General features: G+C 45.2%; 1 protein-coding gene across 1 annotated transcript; it reads right to left on the reverse strand.

The window, feature by feature from the left end:
• Positions 1 to 4,784: 4,784 nt before the first annotated feature.
• LOC139588897 (uncharacterized) lies at positions 4,785 to 17,173 on the reverse strand. The gene is made up of 10 exons (XM_071424682.1): positions 17,022 to 17,173; positions 15,247 to 15,321; positions 12,858 to 12,944; positions 11,113 to 11,224; positions 10,331 to 10,475; positions 9,550 to 9,663; positions 8,819 to 8,963; positions 8,272 to 8,420; positions 7,651 to 7,790; positions 4,785 to 6,322 (listed from the first exon to the last, which is right to left on the reverse strand). The coding sequence occupies exons 4-10, from the start codon at positions 11,216 to 11,218 to the stop codon at positions 6,201 to 6,203; spliced, it is 921 nt and encodes a 306-aa protein (XP_071280783.1). The 5' UTR covers positions 11,219 to 11,224; positions 12,858 to 12,944; positions 15,247 to 15,321; positions 17,022 to 17,173; the 3' UTR covers positions 4,785 to 6,200.
• Positions 17,174 to 20,818: the final 3,645 nt, after the last annotated feature.

Here is a 20,818-nt window from a genome sequence, read left to right on the forward strand (position 1 = left end):
TGTTCTTGTCTGAGGAACCACAACAGTGTTTTTCCTGGTTTTCCATCCATCCCACTAAACCACCAGCTTTTCTTCCTACTGTTTTGAGTAGAATGCATTCCTCTGGCTAGTGTTATGTGGACAGTATGTCTGACATTTCCTATCATCTTTTGGTCAGGTGAGCTCCAGGTAGGAAAGATGTGTTCCTGATGGAGTGATAATGCAGAGAGATACATAAATACAGTGTCCCAAAGCTTCTCCTTGGGCGGTGTCTTCCCAAGGAGATGTCAGAAGCATCCAAACAGTGGTTTGCTGCATCAGGGTAGGAATGTGCCTGGCATGACTGGTGTGTAGGGTCTGTCCTGGGTATCAAGGAGCCATCAGACAAAAATGCCTCATGGAACACTTCCACCTGCTCCAGCAGTGATGGAGGACATGTGCAGCCCCAAGCCATGACTTTGCCCTTGCTGCTGGTATCAGGCACACAGTGGGTGTCTCCTCATGATTTCTGGTCTTCTCAAAGTGCATCTGTGATGAGCTTCTGTCTGATGGGACTTTTCTTACCAAACACTTTGCCACTCCTGGAGGGAACTTTCTTATCTCAAGGGTAGTAGGATTGGGCAGAAACATATTTGCAGGGTGAAAGGCACCCCATAAACGAGGGGAAACACAGTGGGTCTCCCAGGAGGCTGCATTTTTGGCCCAGAACACAGCCCAAAACAACAACAGCATGCAGGTGTTTTGTCCATACCATTTTTAGCGAGCTTAAGGTAAAGCATTAGGACAAGGAAACCCAGACTCTGGCTCCCAGGCTGGTCTGCCACAGCTCTCAGATGTCTTTGCTCAATCCCTGTGCTCCTCTCTCAGTCCTGAGAACATTTCACAGCAAAATATTCCTGTATTCTGTTCCTGCAAAATAGGTGGCAAAATATGCATTGCCACAACGGTAAGCAGTGGCAACCACAGGCCCAAACACAGTTTGTTTTTTTCTCTCTTGGATAAAGATATGTCAGGGACTCAAGCTAAATACTTTTCATAATGCCCATTTTTTTGAGCTCATGTTTTAACTAGATCAGTGTTGAGGCCACCCAAGTTACCAGCTAATGTCACTGTCACTTCCAGCAGTCCCTAATCGGTTCCCCCCTGAGCAGGCAACAATCAATCTGTTCTTCATTGGTTAAACATCACATTTTACAGATTCTTGGCCAAAGGCCTTCAAGATCCTTGCTTCCCAAAGAGAAGGGAGAAAACACAGCATCCTTGTGTGGCTATTCAAGTGCTTTGAGTCAAATTTTCCAGCAGGGAAGGCCCATGGTGCAATCACACAGCCAATGCATGTTCTGAGCAATGCCCCAGCTCTGCTGGGAGCAGGGTCAGGCTCTGGGGCTGCTCCAGCATTTTTTCCCACAAGTTCAGCCCATGCATGAGTCCTGCCCCAGCCCAAAAGCCTTTGCTGAGATGCCTTTGACAGAGGGAGTGAGCTGATCTGCCGACACAGGGCTGTCCCAGCAGATAAAATAAATATTTAGCTGGAGAACATCTAACAGTTTTCAAAGAGCCCGGGATGGCCCAGCGTGTTTAGACTGTGTGCATAGCAAAGGGTGCTGCTGTCTTTAATCATCTTTGTATGTATTCCATGCTTTTATCTGGAGTTCTTCACAGTCCTCCACGGGGAGGTTTGTCCTGTTCATCTCTGCATCACAGATAAGGAAATGGGGGTGCAGCCAGCGAGGGCTGGGCTTGGGGTGCTGGGGGTGCCACGTTTGGAGCCGCCCTTCTTTGTGTTCCCTCTCCAAGGCCCGAGCTCCTCCAACAAGATGCCATGAGAAGTGTTTTCCATGTTTTCCTGCTGGTGGTGGCCCTTGTGGCTGGTGCCACTTGTGCCCATATCTCAGCAGCAGTCCCTGTATCCCACTGTACCCCTCGCCCCTGGATGCAGCCAGGAGATGGGTTTGCAAAGTGGCTCTGAATTGCAGATGAAAAGCAATGTTGCTTTCTGTTCTGGTGCTTTGCATCATGAAGTAACATCTCTTCTCTCTCAGCTTTATTTATTTATTACTTCATTTCACAGATGTTTCAATATAAAGTAATTAGTCCTGAGGGTAGCATTAAGCCAAGAACAAATTAGGCTGTAACACAATGTCTCCCCTGCCTGGGTGCTCTGTTTTTTGGGAGCCCAGCAGGCAAGGCTCCTGCCTGGACTCTGCCTGAGCTCTCTAACCATGAGCATCCCGAGGGGGTGCAGTGTTCTGGGGCTGTGGGCAGGATGGGGCCCAGGGAGTTCTGCTTGGAGCAAGCTGCTGCTGGAGGGAGGTGTCAAAGGGAACCTGCCCCCATCCCAGCCTCCCATCAGCTCTCACCATGGCTGAAGAGGAGCCAGCTGAGTCCTAAGGCAAGAAATGAAGCATGGTTTTCTCTGGAAGCTGTGTGGGCTTTGATGAGAGCCTGACCCAGGGTCTTATAAACTCATTTTTTTAAAAAGAATTCCTTTTGAATTAACACATTTGCTTTCCCAGTTCAAATGCATATTTCCCTTGCCCCACAATTTCTCCCATACAACATTCTTTTGAATCAGATTTTCATAGAAACTTTTACTGAAAACAACAGCCTAGCCACCTCAGAAATATCCAGCCCAGCCAATATATCCCTGTGGAAAAACTGTGATAAACTGATGGGTCATTCTCAGATGGGGCTGCCTGAGCAGGACCTGGCCCCAGACTGGGGAAGGAGCATCCCCACACATCCCCAGACATAGTACTGAAGTTACACCCTTGTGTAACTGTATAAAACACACAGAGGTGTTTTATAGATCCCCCTGCTTTTCCTTATTTCCCTGTGTAGCCACAGAGGGAATCTCTGCAGAGGATGAGAAGTGTAAACCCAGATTTTATATCAGAAAGCAAAGTGTACCTTCGTGTCCTGGGAACCTCATCATGCCTGGGTTTGCCAGCCCCCTCCATCTTCCAGCCCCATGGATCTAGGGGCTTTGGGTCACATCCCAGGCTGGGCTACAAGGCACTTGAACCTTTTCAGAACCACCTTTTGACAAACTAAACTAATTTTTCAGGCCTTGCCTTCTTAAGGCCACCAGCTTTCCAAGAAATTTTAAATCCTATAAAATTCACCCAAATCCCATAATCCCTCATGGAAACAAAGGCTGGACTGATTATTTTTTGCTAAAAGGTTGGCAGGCTTCCAGCTTTCTGAAATGCAGCTCTGCCGAAAGAAAAATCTTTTGAGGGCAAAATCATGTACTGGTGGTTTTGGAAAGACAAGTTAAAATAAGGCATTTCAGGAAAAACAAAAAGCCTTTAAAAATAGTCTTGAAGCTATCTTTATCCCCAGGTCTGGAAGAGGAAGGGTCACACTTATTTTTTATCTGCTTTCCCTCCTGCCCACTGAAAGAGAAAGGGGCAAATGGTTTATTTTTAACCTCCTGTTCCTGCTGCAGATGCAAGAAAAGCCATTTTTCCCAAAGCTGGCTGGAGCTTTGTGTGCTGGGACAGCTGTGGGAACCTCCGTCTGCCCCAGCTATGAGAAAATAGGGCTTGGAGGGGGTTTTGGAGACCAGGATATTATTTGTGGGTGGCCAAATGAGGGTTGGGGTAGCTCAGCAATATCATTGCAGGGCAGTCATCAGGGTCTTTCTTGCAGGGAGGTCTGCAAAGATTACATGGGTGCTGCTGCAGCACCTCATCAGAAAAGGGCCTTTGATTCTTTCCTCTCCTTTTGGAGTGGTGAGAGCAGGGGGAAGAGCAGCACCCACCCTGTGCCACCACATCAAGGTGCCCTTGGGGAAGGGGCTCACATTCCTGAGCTGCTCCTCAGCTCTGGGGAGCATGGATGGGCAGGGGGGCATCTCACTCCCTGATGCCACTGCTCTTCCCAAACCCATAGTAATCTCCTGGGAGTGCAAGGACCAGTGCTGCACAAAGCCCTCAGGATGTGGGTGCACAGTAGCTTTAGAGAGGCAGGAGGGTGTTGTAAGTTTTTCTCCTTCCCTGCTATTCCTGATCCATGATTTACCTCTGCTGCTGCCAGATGTGGAATGTCTGGGTGAGAATGGCTGCCAATACCCCAAACCCTGTGCCCAAGTGGCAGGGGCCAGGTAAGAGGGTGTCACTTGCAAGGTGAAGCACAGCATCATTTGGGACACCCCTGCAATGACTTCTGTCCTCTCTCAGTTCCATAACAGCTTTTTGCAATTCCTCAGTCTAGCATCTCCTTTACCATCCTAAATAACTGTCCATCCTGAAGCAATCTCTTCATTTTTAGTGACCACTTCATTCAGCCCATGACACATGGCTCCAGCAAACTCCCTTCCTAGAGAAACACCCCCTCTGCTTCCCAGCTTTCATCTCCAGTGGGAGGACTTTGATTTTCTTGGCAGGTTTTGTGCCTCTGTAGAGGCCAGTGGCAATATGGGACAATTCACCCTTGCCTGTGCTTTTTGAGCCCTTCAGAGGTTTGTGAGACAGGACTTCCCTTTGCAAAAGCCCTGTCAACTCTCCCCAGGTAATTAATTGCAGTTTTTGATACAGCTTCTGGTTATGTGGGCAGCACAGAAATGAGGTACAGACACCAAGAAACCTCCTGAAGGCATTTTTCAATGTCCTGTGGAAAAGCAGTGCAGCTGCCCCAGTCCAGGAGCTGTTTGCAGTGCTCTTGCTGGGAGGATGCAAAACCCTCCCATGCATTAACTACTGCACAGCCTCACAGCAGCTTCTCACCTTGCCTGGACCCCTTAATCCCCATGCCAGTGGATTTAATACCCCTGTATTAAAGAAGGCAGCTTATGGAGAGGCTGCTGGGAATTTATTAGCTGGGCTCTTGGGAGGCAGAGCCAATAAAATAGAAACTTAATGAGCAGCATGCTGGTCAAAGGAGTTTAAATAATACCTAGCAATCTACATCCTCCAACTCTTCACCTCCAAGGCTGATCAGTGGAAGTAGCTACATCCATGAGATCCCAGCAAGGGACCAGAGTCACTCTGGAACCCTGGGCATGAATGAGGTGGGAGCCAGGAGCCAGGACAGTTGCTTTAGATGATTTACAGAGTTAGTGGCAGAGTGGTAGAATTAGCTGATTTATTTGAAAATTTAAAAAAAAAAACCAAAACAACACACCAGAATGACGAGAAGAATTGCAATTACACTGCTTTTGGTTTTTGCTAAATGTAAACAACAGCTCATGTTATTTTAGAATTTAGCTTTGTTAATAATACTGCAGGATGCACTGAAAGCACCTTCCTGGTGCAAAGACTTTCCAGACACCTGTGAGGCACCACCAGCTCTCGATTAGGCACAGGAAGGAAAGGCAGTGGTCCAAAAATTCGGTCAATCCAGTTTTAGGCTTCCTAATCCCATCTCAGAAGTGGTGAAGCCACATGAGAAGGCACTGATCCAGGATGAACTTGCTCTACCTGTTCAATTTTTCTTTTTTTAAAAAAACAGGCTTCCTTTGAAGCATCAGGCTTCACCCCAGATCAGGTACGAGCTCATCTGTACATCTAACCTCCTTCCAGAGTAGCCACAAACCCTCCCCCAGTGAGAGACATCCAGCCAGCCCAAACTGTGCACAGCTCAGGGAAGGGCAACGCATTTGTGTCAGAAATCTCCAGTCATTCCCCCTGCTCCCTTGAATATCAAACAGCAGAGCTGACACTGCAAAGGCAGATATCAAACTGTAGTATCTGTTCCTGTCATGCTGAAGAGAAGCAGAAAAGGAGCAGTGGCTGCCTGCAGGAGGTCTACTGACAGCACCAGGGCTTAAGGATGCTCAGCACCAATGGCCAAGGGAATGGCAGACACCCCACTGCTCCCCTGGAACCCCAGGGACAGTTCACTTGGATCTGCACTTCAAAGAAAGTGAGCTACCAAGGAAAAAACAAGAACAACTGTCTGTGCAAGCCTGCTGGGTGCTTGTTGGCAGCCCTCCTTGCACTGGCAGGAGAAAAGAGCCACAGCCCAGGCATCACAAAGGTGCACAGGGCTGCTCAGGACCTTTTCCAGGGTAAAATCAAAGGAATTCAAGACAGGGTTGTGAGTAGCTGATCCAAGGGAATGTGGGAGCAAGACACATTTGCAGATACAAGACATCTGCATTTGGAATGGGGAATAGGAGAGAAATGCATGAGGAAACGGATACAGGAAGGAAGGATGAGCACATGCCCAACTCTTTTTTCTCCCTTTCAAGTATCAGCCACAAAGTGCCAGAGGTCTCAGGCCACTGTGCCTGATGGACCTCGGGATTCTGATGCTTCCAGTGGTCTCTTCCAGTGTCTCCATGCGACTAATCCCAGCCGAACAGCAAAGATCAAGCACGTCAGTACCAGCAGAACAACTGGGGAAAAAACACAGAGGCATGTTAGAGCATAAAAAAGACAGTGCCTCTTGTCATACTTCAGCTCCCAGAACAGGGGTATTCAGGGAAAGAGAAAAAAAACCACAATCGCCTATACAGGATCCATTTCCCCCAGAGTTGTATCTCTCAGAGTTTCACTGCTATACAGTGGAACTTGCCCAATGCTTCCAGGTCAAGGAATGTCTAAAAAGGGGGAGGCTTCCTGGACACAGGAGTTAAAATACATTACATTAACAAAATACTCCAAGAATAGTTGAACTATATAAAGAAACATGTACTAGTTTGGGGAAAGCACATTCTCGTCCTACCAGTCAAACCAGCTGAACCACTAAGAATGAAGTTTTGCTGGTAAGAAATGTACCTACTCCAGGAGCAGAGCTGCCTGCCAGAGACCATGCACACCTCCACATTCCTGGTGGCCACAACCATCAGGAGACCTCCAACCTCCAGTGCTCCCATGGCTGTGGCAGGCAAGCTTTGCCAAGTCCTGCTGGGTGCTTTCAGACATGGCCGGGCTCCAGCTGCACTTAGAGCCAAGGGAACTGTTCTGGAGCAGCTCCAGTGGTGGTTCCAGTCCAGAATTTAGCTTTGGCCACTGGTATGTGGCAGTGGGAAGGCTGAAGGGTGGGAACATGCTCCCTTCTGCTGACCCCGTGGTGGGAATAGGCATCTCAAACCATTTCAGCAGGATTCAGAGTTCACAGAGCTCACTGCCTTTCATGCCAGCACAAAACTGCTCATAATGGTACAGCTTCTGCCAGACTGTGATTGTACAGAATTTGGACAGCTTAAGCCCATTTACTACGGATGACTACACTCAACTCTGCTACAGTGGCTGGCAGCAACCAGATAATCCCAGGAAAACTTGTTGAGGCTAGCCTGGGCTAGCACAGGAGAGGAGCATGTGAAGCCCTCCGTGGGTCAGAAGCTCATGCACTGCTCCAATATGCCCAACAACAGAGGGCAAATGGAAGTCCACAGCCTTCATCCCAGCCCTGCTTTTCCTGTCCTGCCCTATGTCAGACGGAGCTGCTGGAGCAGCCAAGTGGGTGATGGAGGATTGCAGGACAAACATATTGCACTGGGAAGTGAACTTGAGACAACACAAGCTTTGGATTCAGCCCCAAGGCTCATGGGCAATGATTTCTGCTCTGCTCTTTCCTTAGCAAAACAAATACCTTCAAATATGTCCCTAGTTCTGCTTTTAACAAATAATGCTTTTCAAGTGGCAAGACTCTCTTCCCTCAATACAGAGGAAGATGTGAAGTGTTTACAGGCCTTCTTTTACAGGAGTTGGGAAGATTCACCTATAAAAACGTCATTGGTCAGTGTGGATGAAAACGAGCCGCTCCTGCACGCGCTGCCAGTCAGAGCTGCTATCACCACTGGGTAGACTGTGAGGTTATAGCGGACATACTTGTCAAGAAAGTAGTTTTCTACATAAAACCTGTGAAGAAAAAGGGTGACCAGAATAAGAATTTTCTCTATATTTTGTTTTCCATTCCCTAAGAAAAGAATTAGACAGAGAATGAAGGGTTTTGTGGGCCACCTGCGACAAGAGTCCAAAGTTTTTCATTTACTAATATTCAAAAAGTTCATAAATAATATATTTAAGGTAACTTAAGGGAAAAATAAAGCCATGTTTCATATGGTTTCTGTATCACACCTTCAGATGTAAACCTAAGGTAGGCTGGGCTCATGTAAGTCACAAAAACGTGTTCCTGGCCCACAATACTTATTGGCATTGCTGAGGTCAGGGGAGAAAAGCTCTGCCCAGACTCCCAGTTCATCTGCCATGAATTATAACAGAGGTCTTTGTACTCAGTGTTGGGAGAGGGACAAGTGATGGCTGAATTGGAACAGCTGGTCACCACTGGTGAGGTGGAAGGGGTTTCTGAGGCTCGGTGGGGACCTGTGGGGTTGCTTACCATATCACCAGGCTGAGAGCCAGGATGCTCAGGGAAGCAGTGGTTGCTTTCTCATTGGGCACGTTCCACTTGTAGATCAGCACGACGGCGAAGTTCAGCAGCGTGGCGATGCTGGTCCATGTCAGGTACAGGGCCAGCCCGTTCTGCACCTGCCACGCAGCACAGCAAGAGGACAGGAGAGACACACTGTTTGTCTTTGGTGACCCCTAGGCCCCAATGCAGTTGAGCCAGACTCCTGGACCTAGCTGCAGGAAAAGTCCCTCAACACAGAGAAAAGGTGAAGCCTTGGAGTCCTGAGGGACTCCAGAGCTCCATGTGTCACACTGGTGTTTCAGGAAGTGCCAAGAACAGAGCCCACTCCCAGTTTGTGCCAAGAGATGAAGATGCCTTTCCAGAAAGTTTGCTAGGAACTTTTCTGTGCAGGGCAGAAATCTTTCCTTAGCTATGTTCTGCCACTGGATCTTTCACTCTTGATACCTCCAGCAGTGCACAGAGGTTGTTTTTATTTACCATTTACCCACAGGACAGCTTCTCAAAAGCCACGTACCAGAATGCGGATGAGCCAGAGCTCAGCTTTGTGAGCCTTCACAAACCACGAGGAATGGATGCTCAAGGCTCGGTGGGAAACAAAAAGGGAGGCACATGTGGTAAGAGAGAGGACTGCCAGGAACACCAGGGCTGGAAGGAGGTATCTAGGACAAAGAACATGTACACACACAGTAGACATCACATTTTTCTCAGTGGTGTCACAATGCCCTAATTTGTAGCTTTAGTGTTTGGCCTTTACTGGCTCTAAGTTGATCAGCCTTTAATAAAGGTAATCACTACACATAGCCTTCATTTTGACATATTGCTGTTGCTGTTTTACTTTGTTAATCATGAAGTTGTTTTCCTGACTCCAAGTGATTTCTTCACCTCTTGACAGCGGTGCTCTCATAAGCCCTTAATGTGACCATCATTATGGAAACCATCCAAGGCAAGGAGCTTAACTGCATTAATAAAGAGAGGCATGGCTCCTGTCTTATCTGTGCAGGTAAAAATGTAGAACAGCTTTGAGGAGATCTCAGACTTCAATGACCAATCTGTTTCATGGGTAAGATGACAACATAATGCAACCCCCCAAACTTTTATGAAGGCTACATTTTGGCAAAGCTTGGCATAGAGTTTTGCAGGCATGATCAAGTGTTCACACACAGAGTTAAAAAAAAGAGAAAAAAATAGTACTGGGGTGATCCCACCAAGAGTGTTAAAAAGTATTTGTAACAAAAGACAACTTACTCTCGGTCCCACAGAAAGAGCCATCCAACATTGAGGCAATTATTCAAACACCATGCCACATAAAAAGGTGTTGGCAGCAAGTCTGGTTTTATGAAGACATATCCAAGTTCATTCCTGCCAGGGAAAAGTGGGTATGGAGAGAGGAAAACAATGCCTTTATTGACCAAAAAAACCTTTCTGGCCTAATTTTCCTTATATTAGGAGGGACTTTACATTGGAATTAAACATTTTGGCTTAAATCAGACTATTTCTCTTCTGTGTCCTTCTCTGATACAATACAGAAATACCTGTGGCTTTCCTTGTCAGGCAGTTATTGATCTCATTACTCCAGGAAAAGTTTGCAGTCCAGTTCAACAAACCAAGAGACTCCCTAGTGCTGGTTGTTTGATCTCTAACAGAAAGTAAATTCAAAGCATTAGCTCTGTAATCCATTAATTTTGCCCCTGTGGTTTCTCAGCCTCTAGCAGTGGGTAAGTGCAGGTACTGGGTAAATCTGTCAGATTCCCTGAATCACTGGAAATGAAGCCTCATAGAGGAGTTTACACACTTTGATGCCTGTCCACTCTTTAGAGGAGTTCATGTACACCTGCAAACTGCTTCCCAGCTTTGGTTGCTGGACATAAGAGATGTTCCAGCCCCAGAGCTTCAACACGCCAAGTAGTGGCAGTGGGTTTGCTCTTGCTAGAAACCTTGAAAGGAAGGTAAGAGACTGAGCTACTCCAAAAGGGAAGAGTCACTGTCCCTTCTCATTTATGCTGTAAAGAATAAATAGGGAAAATACCTTCGACAGATCCCTGACAAGGCGTAGAGGAGCCAGGCGAGCTGCCAGGCGTAGATGACGTTCCAGATGAGGAAAGTCCAGCCAGCTGGTGTGAAATCAGTGCTGTACTTGGCAGAGATATTTCCAGGGGTTGTCCTGAACAGACCTGTGGAATGTTATTGCAGGCAAAAGTGTTATTGCATCCAGAGCATGGGGAAAGACTAATTTTCCTGATTTTCCTTAACCTTCAATATTCCTCCCTGCCTCAGTGGGTTCAAGGATGATGAGAGTGCGCCCTTGGTGCAAACCAGCCATGTGCTGCAGTTGGTTTAGACATCCATTATGGGATCACTGTCCCTTATTGGGAACACTGTGCACCTGCCCTCTTAGACAGAGCCAGGAAAACAGCTGTCTGTGTAATCCAGAGGATGGCATGATGGCATTTCCTGGCAGATTCAGCCAGTTAGGGTTCAAATGCGGCACCACTGTCATCTACAAATCCACAGCAGCATCCTGAACATCTTCCACCAGGGATACAAGGGCGTGCAAAGACTGCCTTTCAACCACCATTAGATCCAGATTCACCAGGGACATTAATTGGATTTCAAGGGACTGGATAGGGTTCAGGCATTTGGCTGTAAACCTGGAGGATGCACCAGCTACTTCCACCTTTTACAGAACAAGGTGTATTTGGAGAGTTGATGAGGCAGCAAACACATCTATCCCATCTATGCCACCTTGTATCATTGCATGATACAAAGCATGAAACCCACCTCTGAATGAAGAAAATTTGCTTGCATTACCTTTGAAAGTCCCAGTGGCATTTCCAGCATTCATTATCACCATGACCGTGAAAGTAGCCAGAGACAGAAACATCACCAAAATCTTCAACTTGTGTAGAGCATCCATCTTACCCTGAAACACATTAGAGATATTGTTGGCTTATCCTAAAGGAAGCCTGGATTTGTTCCACATCCCAGAGACTGTTTTAGAAATAATGTTGTAAATTCACAAATTTTAACTGCCAGCTTTTATTTGTGGAGTTTTCATTAGAACTAAAAAGGCCTTTGCATGGGCTAGGAGCATCTCCCTTTGATGAGATCTTGTGAGGTTGCAGAATGGAAATGGGAAGCTTTGGGAGAGCCACCTGCTCTGCCACCCTCCATTGCAAGAGCCATAACTTAGGTTTGCCTAAGGTTTTCACAAAGGCCGAAATAATTAGCCCACAAAATTAGCTTATCTGGCATCACTGTTTTACTGAAGCCAACAGGCTTATCAATTTTGCCCACTCTAGGAAGCAAATATGAAAATGTTGAAGTCTTCACTTAGCAGCCAAGTGCCTTTTAGTTCAACATAACTTCTCACAGTTACCTCTCTAATCCTATAACTCTGACAAATTAACTTCCTTTCATGGTGGTATTACCTCCTCATCTACTGGCTGCAAATAAGCTTTAACTGCTTTAGCACGTCTCAAGCACTTTATAGACTATAAAATCCACATTCTACAATTTTTCAAAGTTAGTAAGAAGTGACTTGCGCTTTCCCAAGAGATTTCCATTAGTCCAGCATTTATTCTATGCCAGAAAATTTAGTGCCACCTCTAACAGTAAGCATATACACACCCAACTATAGGCAACAGCTTTATTTCTCCTCACAGCTCAGCACTTGAGCTGCTTTCTCTCTACAGTGGCACTTCAATGCTTTCCAGGGTTGGCAGGAGTAACAACTGAGTTGTTCCACATTACTCAGTCTTGAACAATAAATTCCAGTTCCCACTACAGTGAATTGTTTTATAGTTCCAGGCTTTGTTCACAGAATGGGCTGCATCCAGACACGTCACAAGGAAGTGGGAAGGGAGGTTCTGTTTTCTGTGAATCTACACAAGTTTTTTCCCTTTTCAGTTCTATCTTAACAGAAAAAACACCCTTTTAAAATATAAAAATTAAAATCCTATGTGGAAGAATGCAAGATATGAAATCCTAACTAGATTTATGTCAATCAAATTGCAGAACAACATGCTGTCTTCAACAGATACACTGGATTAGCAAATTCTGAAAAGAAAAATCCACTATTGTACTATTGTGTTGTACTATTAGAGATATAGTTTCTGGCTCAGGAAATAACTGACTTGCAGATTTCTGAAAGCCATGAAAACATAGAAGAAAAACATCCCTGTACACTTGTCAATGATCAAGGAAAGAATATAAGAATAGGACATTTTCCTGCTCCATACACGGGACTAGCTCGTCCTGTGACCTCCCTGCCAGGCTAAAACTCTGACCTCCCGTAGTCCTGCAGTTGACTTCAGCATCACATTTCTTTTTCATTGGCATATTTTGAAGAACCTTGATTGCACAGCTTCAGAGAAACCCGTGTTTGCTTACAGAAGTCTAGGAGGAAAGCCTTGTTAAACAGGTCAATAGTTTCACTAGCGTCTCTCACCTCCTGCCTCCCTCTAACTTACTGCTTGCAATAAATGTCTGCAACATTTCCTGCCTGCAGTCTCCAGTCACAAACACCCATTAAAAGAATCAGAAATATTACTCACAGGAATCCACACAGGCTTTATGGCAGCGTTTTACAGCTGTGGTTCAGCTACAAACAGCGCTGGGGAGTCTCCGCCTCCTAACCCTATCTAAAGAGATTTCATACAACTCTCAGCAGATTAATAATCACTTATTATTATTAAAAGAAAAATTAAAAACTCACAGAAGTTAGATATACTTTCTGTCTGTGTGCTGCTGCAGCCTCCAATTGGCTAAAGCCTCCCAAAAACAAGCACTTATGCAAGAGAAATGTGATTACTTAACCAAAGTCTTTTATAACAGCCAGACATTTCGTATAACATTGCACTTTCCCAACTTGTTGGCAGACAGTAGCTAATGAGTGCATGCTCTGGGCTCTTGCCTGCTTTGTCCTTCCTCATCCCTGCCAGGGGGAGGGAAACTAAGCACTTAATGTAAAATACTGCACCTCAAAATCTTAGTGCTCCAGAGTGGGAAATGCTAGCAGGGGGTGCTGGAGAAACAGACTGGATTTGGGGTTTGGGCAAGATGGAGATAAAAATGGTTTGAATTGGAAGGGAGCTGAAAGATCACGTGGCTCCAACAACTCCCCTGCCATGGGCAGGGACACCCCCCACTAGACCAGGTTACTCAAAGCCCCGTCCAGCCTGGCCTTAAACATTTCCAGAGATGAACACACAAATATAATACACAGAACCACAGGAAAGTTTAGGTTGGAAAAGAACTCTAAGATCCAGTCTGAATATAAACAACACAGATCCATAGTCTGGATCCTGTGAGCATCTTCAGATCTTCCTACAGCCTCAGATGGATATTGGATCATGAGTAAATTTTTGTTCTTTGATATAGAAAAGGCTCCTGCCCTGCAGTGCAAGCCCACCCCACAGAAGCAGTGCAAGCCATGCAAGCTGATCAGTCTCCACCTGCACCTCTGTCTGCTACAGAACCACGATCTCACCACATCTACTCCTTTCATTTTATATTTCTGCTTGTTTCTCTCAAATTTAAACTTTTATAGCCAATTTAAAATATTCTTCAGCATCAAAATGTTATTTACCTTGTGCAGCCACAGTGCTTACCAAGCAGACAGTCTGGCTGGCAACTGCCCCATGTCAAATATAAAGGCAGTGAATTAACTAGCAACTATCTTCACCCTTTGGAAACAACATCACGGGACTGGGAATTAACCCAGCTGGAGCTTCCTTGGCCATTGAGATAGGGGTGGAAAGCCCATGTGAACATGGATTTGCCAGCTATGGAAAGTGCAGGGCAGCCAGCCAGCACTGTTGCTGTCTGTTTGTTTGTGTAGGTGTGAGGTCCACCCTTTGGAGGCATTCTGAGGTCCACCCTCTGGAGGTATTCTGATGTGGAAACCAGTGGTTTAAGTATGATTATTTCTTATTAGCCAGACAACATGTTGTGCTCTATACACTGATCAAAAACAAGAGCTGCTTGTGCATAACATGCTCCTTGAAGAAGACAGAGGCCTGAGCTCACAGCATGGTGGCATTGGCATTTTTCTCTCCTTTTTTCACTTTGTGAACCCCCCAGATACGTACACAGGGACTCTGCCCATATCCTAGAAACTGCCTTCAAGTCACAAGGTTATAAGCACTTGCTGCAGCAAGCATGGGCTGAAGTACAAGCAGAACCATTACGAACACTCTATGGCCTTTCCCTCCAGCAGATTAAAATCTTTTCCCACACTGGAGCATGTCTTATTTATGGCCCTCTATACATATCTGGTGTGTATAGGCATATATATGTCCTTATTATCAGATAGTCCAAATGACTTCAATATGATGTCAGACACTACATTTTCATTCAACAAATGGGTGGCCTAAAATTCCTCACTGAACACAGGCCACTTTATCAAACATGTGCCTGTTAGGCACAGCTGGTCAGCCAGGTCCCTGCTGACCTAAATCTAGGGAAAGTTCTGCATGCAGGAAACACTGGACAAGTGCAAGAACAAAATTCACCCACGTCCCCCACCCGCCCACCTTGCTGCCCCATGTTCTTGCTGGTTATTCCAGAATGCATCTCTTGTTGCACTGAGACCAGTGGAAGCCAGGCCACCACAGTGTCCTGTGGCCACACTCCGTAATCCAGGCAGAAACTTAAAGCCCACATTCTGGGTTTCAGAAGATTTTGTGGTTTTTCAGAATAAATCACAACACAGGCCTTGGATAAAATATTCAAAATTATTTTATCATGCAGCTCTACAAAAATCCCCCAGGTACGTTCGTAAAACACAGAGCAATGTACTTAGTGCTTATAAAGTTATTAAAATTGAATGTCTTTTGCTTCACTAGGCTGCACAGCATTCCCAAAAGTGGGAATGCTCAGGACAGCTATAGCTTTAAGATACCAGAGTTAAACTCAAAGTAAGCTTTTATGGAAAGGCCCTACCTTTCTATAGTGTATCTTCTCTGAAAGAACTTTCAGGCTTATTTCTTCCACATGGGTTTGAATATCTTTGCTGGCCTGGGAGGAAATAAAATTATATTGTCACAGGAGTGGCAAATGCAGTTATATTAATTTCAGACAAGAAATGGCTGCACAAAGAGAAGCATGATAAAATCCATTTTTACAACAGGATGTGTCTTGAAATCCAGATAATGCCACTGAATGAAATCACTGGAACCAATTCCATGACACAGACAGTGGTTGGTACTTTTCAAGACAAGTTGCTTTGAATCAAGTATAAGTTTGTATTCATCTGGCTCATGATAGAGTAAAACAGTTTCCAACTAACAGTTATTTTACCGTCAGGGCAGTTTTCCACTGATAAACAGAGGAAAATTCAGGCTCTTCCTGTATTACCAAAAATCTTTAAAGGGTCTATCTCTAGACTCTTTACAGCCCTCATTTGTTTTAAGAGAAGAAGAAAATAAATATTAAAAAAAGCTGCTTTTCAAGAAGAAGAGATCTACCATGCCCATCCCTCCCATGCACACTCTCTGCAGCACCAAGAGTGCTCCAGCAGCAGCTCAGCCACCAGCACATACAGCAGAGCAGGACTGCTTGCACTGGGACCAGAGCTCCACCGTCACTCCCCCATGGACTGGAAAGCCATGTAAGCATTTACAAGGTGATGAGCTAGCATGAGCAGACTTTGTGCTGGTATTAATGCCTTGCTGACAAGAGGAAGATCCTATATTTTAAAAAACCCTCAACATGAATCCTCCTGCTAGTAGCTGAAATAAAACATTATGAGCACAGACAGTTTGAGTCCCAGAACAGAAAGTGGAAGCCAATTGCTTTCTACCTAGAAATGCCCCTGTGGAGGCCCTGTCCTCAAAATAAACTCATTTTGCACTGCGCAAAAACTGTGAAAAGTTCATCTGTGGGCAGCTCACCCACCTAATGGCACACACTGCCATCAGCAGGAAACTCCAGAAAGCAAAGCCCCAGAAACACCTCCCCAGCAAGGCAGGAGCTCAGATATTATGATCAGTCTGCCAGAGCCTTCTGTCCCCACCACCAGCAATGACAGGTTTAAATCCTAAAATTATTCTGCACACTCAGAGCTCCAGTTTAATCCTTACAGCCACTTGCTTTAACTCCAGGGCTTTCCCAATGTGCTGGGCAAACTAGCACCCATGAGTCAGTGACCTCTTTGGAAATCATTTTCAGGCCAAGTTCAGCAAGTGTTGACAACCAAATATACTAATCTTCTAACAACAGCTCAAGCATCCTAATCCTGCAGTGGGTTAATCTGGGTGCCCTCAATGCCAGGGATTTGCTTTTCCTTGCTGCTAGAAGGGATGGGATTTGGCTCTGCACATGAGGATGGGCACACAGAGAAGAGGATCTGTGTTAGCAATCCCCTTTGGGTATTTTAAGAAAGAAAATCATCTGCTTTTTATTGTTGGAGAGCAGAACAGATCCACCCTTTGGCAGCAGGGAAATATCCCTATGTTTGAAGGAGCAAGAAGAGTAAGGAACTCACTACCCTCGTATTTTCAACTTGACTTTAAGCTGTCATGTTAAAATCATTGACTCATCTCCAAATCTTTTCATTGAACTCTAGATTAAGGACATTATTGCAAACATTTATGTAACTCAAACTAAGCCCTGCCAACTCTTGTGAGAGAAAGAGGGTAAAAGACAATGCACTTTTTTCTCTAAACTGAACTTCTAAGAAGTAATAAAAAATATTATCCCCAGATGTTCTCACTTACTGGTTAGGGATTGGTGAGTTTGCCTTCTTCAAAGACAGCCCAAGAGTCTGCCTGCAGCAGTGTCCAGTGTCTGCCAGACAGCATCCACAGCATCAGCCCAGGAGCACAGCACCAGGAGGGCACAAGGAACCAGAAACTCAGCTGCACAACCCACCCCTTCAAACAGGATGGCTGGGAAGAGATGAGGAGAACAGCAGAACTGAGCAGCAATGAACAAAGACACATTTATATGGCTGGAAATCTTCAATTTATAAACTTCTTAATTGCATAAAGGTTATTTTATTCAATCCCATGGCATTGCTGTTGCTCACAGGACACTCCCATGTCCTCCTCCACCACTGAAGGAATGACAAAACCAAGAACATTAATTCAGCACCCTGTTTGCTCAGTGTCACTTCTCTATCCTTCTTGATTTTAAGAACACAGACACATTATTCTCCTGGACACCTCATCCCTGTCACCCAGGAATGCTTCACAAGCATTTAATTGTTTCTCTCTCCACAATTCCATGAGGAAAGCAAAAGCCAGCCCCTTGCACTGTCTCTAAGCCCTCACTGGGTACAGGTGGCTGTTTTGCAGAGCTCACATGGCCACCAGCATGGCCATGAACAAAGACAGATAGGAAGGGAGGAAAAGCACCTGGACCGTGGTCAGAGCACAAGTTTTTCTCACTTCTGTGGGAGCAGAGAGAGACCTGCCTTCATTTATAGCTGCAGCATCCAGGTCAGCCAGAACCTCTCATGCAGAAAGCCTGCTTGAGAGGTAACTTGGGTGGCCTGATTTTCTTTATGGTGCTTTTTTTGTGGCACTTTATATGCCTCAGAGCAGTAGTGTCACCTATAATTGGCAGCATTCAATGCACCTCTCAAGCTGAGCATTTAGAAAATGAGAAACATTTGGATGGCAGCAGCTTTCCTACAGGAGGGCAGCATGAAGATTAAACAGATGACTTCCATTCACAGCAACTGAGTGCCTCAGTTTAGTAGGAATACTCCTTTAACGTAGCAACTTTGCAATCGAATTATCTAGGTATTTTTTAAAGGCAACGGGGTTTATATTAAATGTACATGGATATATATCACCTCCTACATGAAGTATTAGCAGAATTAGAACATTTAGTATCATTACTGTGGGAAATTTGTGGAACAAAACTCATTGCAAGACCTTAGAGGTAGGGAAATTAATTTTTTATTAAAAAGATTCCAGTAAGTTGGTCCTACCCACTCCTATTCTCCCATCAACATACTCACATGCACAGGACTGTATGCATCAGTCTCTCAGGATCAGCCAAGTACAGCAGGAAGCACAAAGGATAACACCACCGCTCCACTGCATCTCTGGGATGGGCTCTTCTTCAGTTTTGTATGCACCTTTTATACCTTTCAGCAGTGGGTATGATGATCTTGTGTCTCACCCTTCAAGAGTCTCAGGCAAAACTGAGGGTTTTGTTACCCTTATCTAGGCATTTCACAGTTTTTCTGCTGTGGGTCATCATCTGGTCACCTTATCTCTAAAGCTCCAGTTTGGGTTTTGTCCTCTGGTTATTTATTTGCATGAAACACATGGTGTGGTTCTGCAGCAATTAATACATGCCACTCCTTTAACCCTTCATCTGCTGTTTTTCTGGTGTCTTCAGGCAAGCATTTCCACTCACATCAGTATTGGTATTTCTGCTACAAAACCTCCACATCAAGCATGTCTTACCCACGTGAGATCCTGGCACAATTTGGAAGCTGTTAACTTCCTGTGAACCAGGGCAGGGAACAACTTTGGCAACAAATTACACAGCTTCTGGCTGGCCATACAGGAATGCAGAGGTTGAAAATGTCTATGTGTTGTGGCAAATTTTAGGCAGCAGTCCCTTTAAGTGATTCTCTTGTTAATATGTTACCACACAAGCTTCTTTCACCCCCCTTCCCACATCCTTATCCTTGCTTCTCTGTCCGCTCATCTGTCTCATTCTCAGTATTCCATACAATTGCTCCCATCCCCTTTCCCTTAGAGGAAATACCACTTCCAAAGGCTGGTTTTTGCCAATGTCTACTCTCTCCTCTCCCACAAGGATGTGCAAAAGTATTTTCAGACCTATAACTAAACAGAATTATTTGGGTACTTCCTGAAGGCAAAAAAGCACACCCTTTACTCCATGTTCATCTTCCAGACAAATTTCCAGGCTGCCTTTCAGAACATGGAAGTGTTCAAATTATGAAAAAAATTATTTCAGACAGAAATTTAAGACAAAACATCAGTTCCCTTCTAAACTTAGTCAAAACCATGGAGACCTCTTGTACTGTAACTTTGAAGAAACAAACCAAGCCTGAGGCAAGAAAGAAACAATGGAAAATTGCAGCAACAAGGGAAAACTACAGCCAAAGTAGGAATTTTGGAGAAGTCAGAAGGGAATAAAGGGAGCTCTAGCAGGAAGAATAAGGAAGCCATAACTGCAAACAGTGGTGTAATTTTTGCCTACAGTAAATGCATATGTTACTGAAGATGTGCACGCACATCCATATATCCAGTTCCTCACTTTTCAGCCTCTCCAGAGTCATGCAGGTGGTGGTTTTATTCCTTCATGCTGGAGACCAGGTATGTCCATGGAAAGCCAGCTGAACTCAAGGTCTTTACACCTCAAGAAGGTGAAATGCAGTTTCTCACAGAAGCTTTTTTCAACACACAAAAGCTCCCAGGCCCTGCCACCCACCACTGGAGGCCTGCCTGCTCCTGCATATACAGATGAGGACCCAGTGCACCCCCAATGCAGCTGGTGATTTGGGCTACCTGTGTTTTGGACCTGAGATGCCCTATCTTGTCCTTTGGCTTGTTCTTTGGAGGGACTAGAATCCTTTTCTTGGGCAATGTAGAATATTAGAATTGTTTAGGCTGGAAAAGACTTCTAAGATCATTGAGTCCAAATGTTAGGCCAGCACTAAACATGTTTCCAAGTGCTACATCTACACATCTTTTAAATACATCCAGGGATGGTGACTCCACCACTTCTCTGAGCAGGCTATGCCAGGGCTGGGCAATGCTTTCAGTGAAGAAATTTTCCTAATATCCAATCTAAACCTCAGAATACCAGAAGCATCCAGAAAGGTCAGAAGCATGATCAGCCCCCTCTTTCAAAAATGATTAGCAGCAGATTGATGAGGACTGAGCTCCCACGAGTGTCAGAAAAAGCCAGTAAGAGTCCAGACCCTGTGCACATTGGAGAGGTGCCTCTTAATGTATTTTCCACATATTTCCAAACCTTACGTTGTCCTAGCCCAAACACCCCTCAGAGTTACCATGGTGCTACTTTTTGCAATTCAATCATCAAAGCAGTGTCTGCCCTTCCTCCTTTTCCTCCTTCCTACTAATTAATTTTTAAGCAAAACTTATGGTGTTAGCAGTTTTGATCTGGTTATTCTGTTGAGGCTTGCCTACAATCAGAATCCACAAAGCCTCAGTAGTGCCATCACTGTGAGCTTGCTGTCATGCCCAGGAAGCCAGCTGAACTATCAGCTCTCTGGATAATAGGACGACAGCTTTTTCTCCTGCATTACAACTTTCAAATGTGTGAAAGTGCCATCAGCACAGGGCTTTGGCAGACTCACAGACTAAGGCACCTTACTGGCACCTAAAGTGGGCCATGCAAGACACAGAAGACTGGCCAGTCAGTCCCCACCCCTTTCTCATCAGCTTTAGAAGCTCAGACACAAGTTGAGGCATATCATGGATCATTTTGTTTGAAAGTTTGTAGAAGTGACAGAGTCAAGTCCTACAGATAAACATAGGATCATTCTCACCAAGTGTATTTT

The sequence above is a fragment of the Agelaius tricolor genome, unplaced genomic scaffold (assembly GCF_023055355.1).
Source record: "Agelaius tricolor isolate 1412-34295 unplaced genomic scaffold, bAgeTri1.0.p SCAF_1, whole genome shotgun sequence".
Lineage (NCBI taxonomy): Eukaryota > Metazoa > Chordata > Aves > Passeriformes > Icteridae > Agelaius > Agelaius tricolor.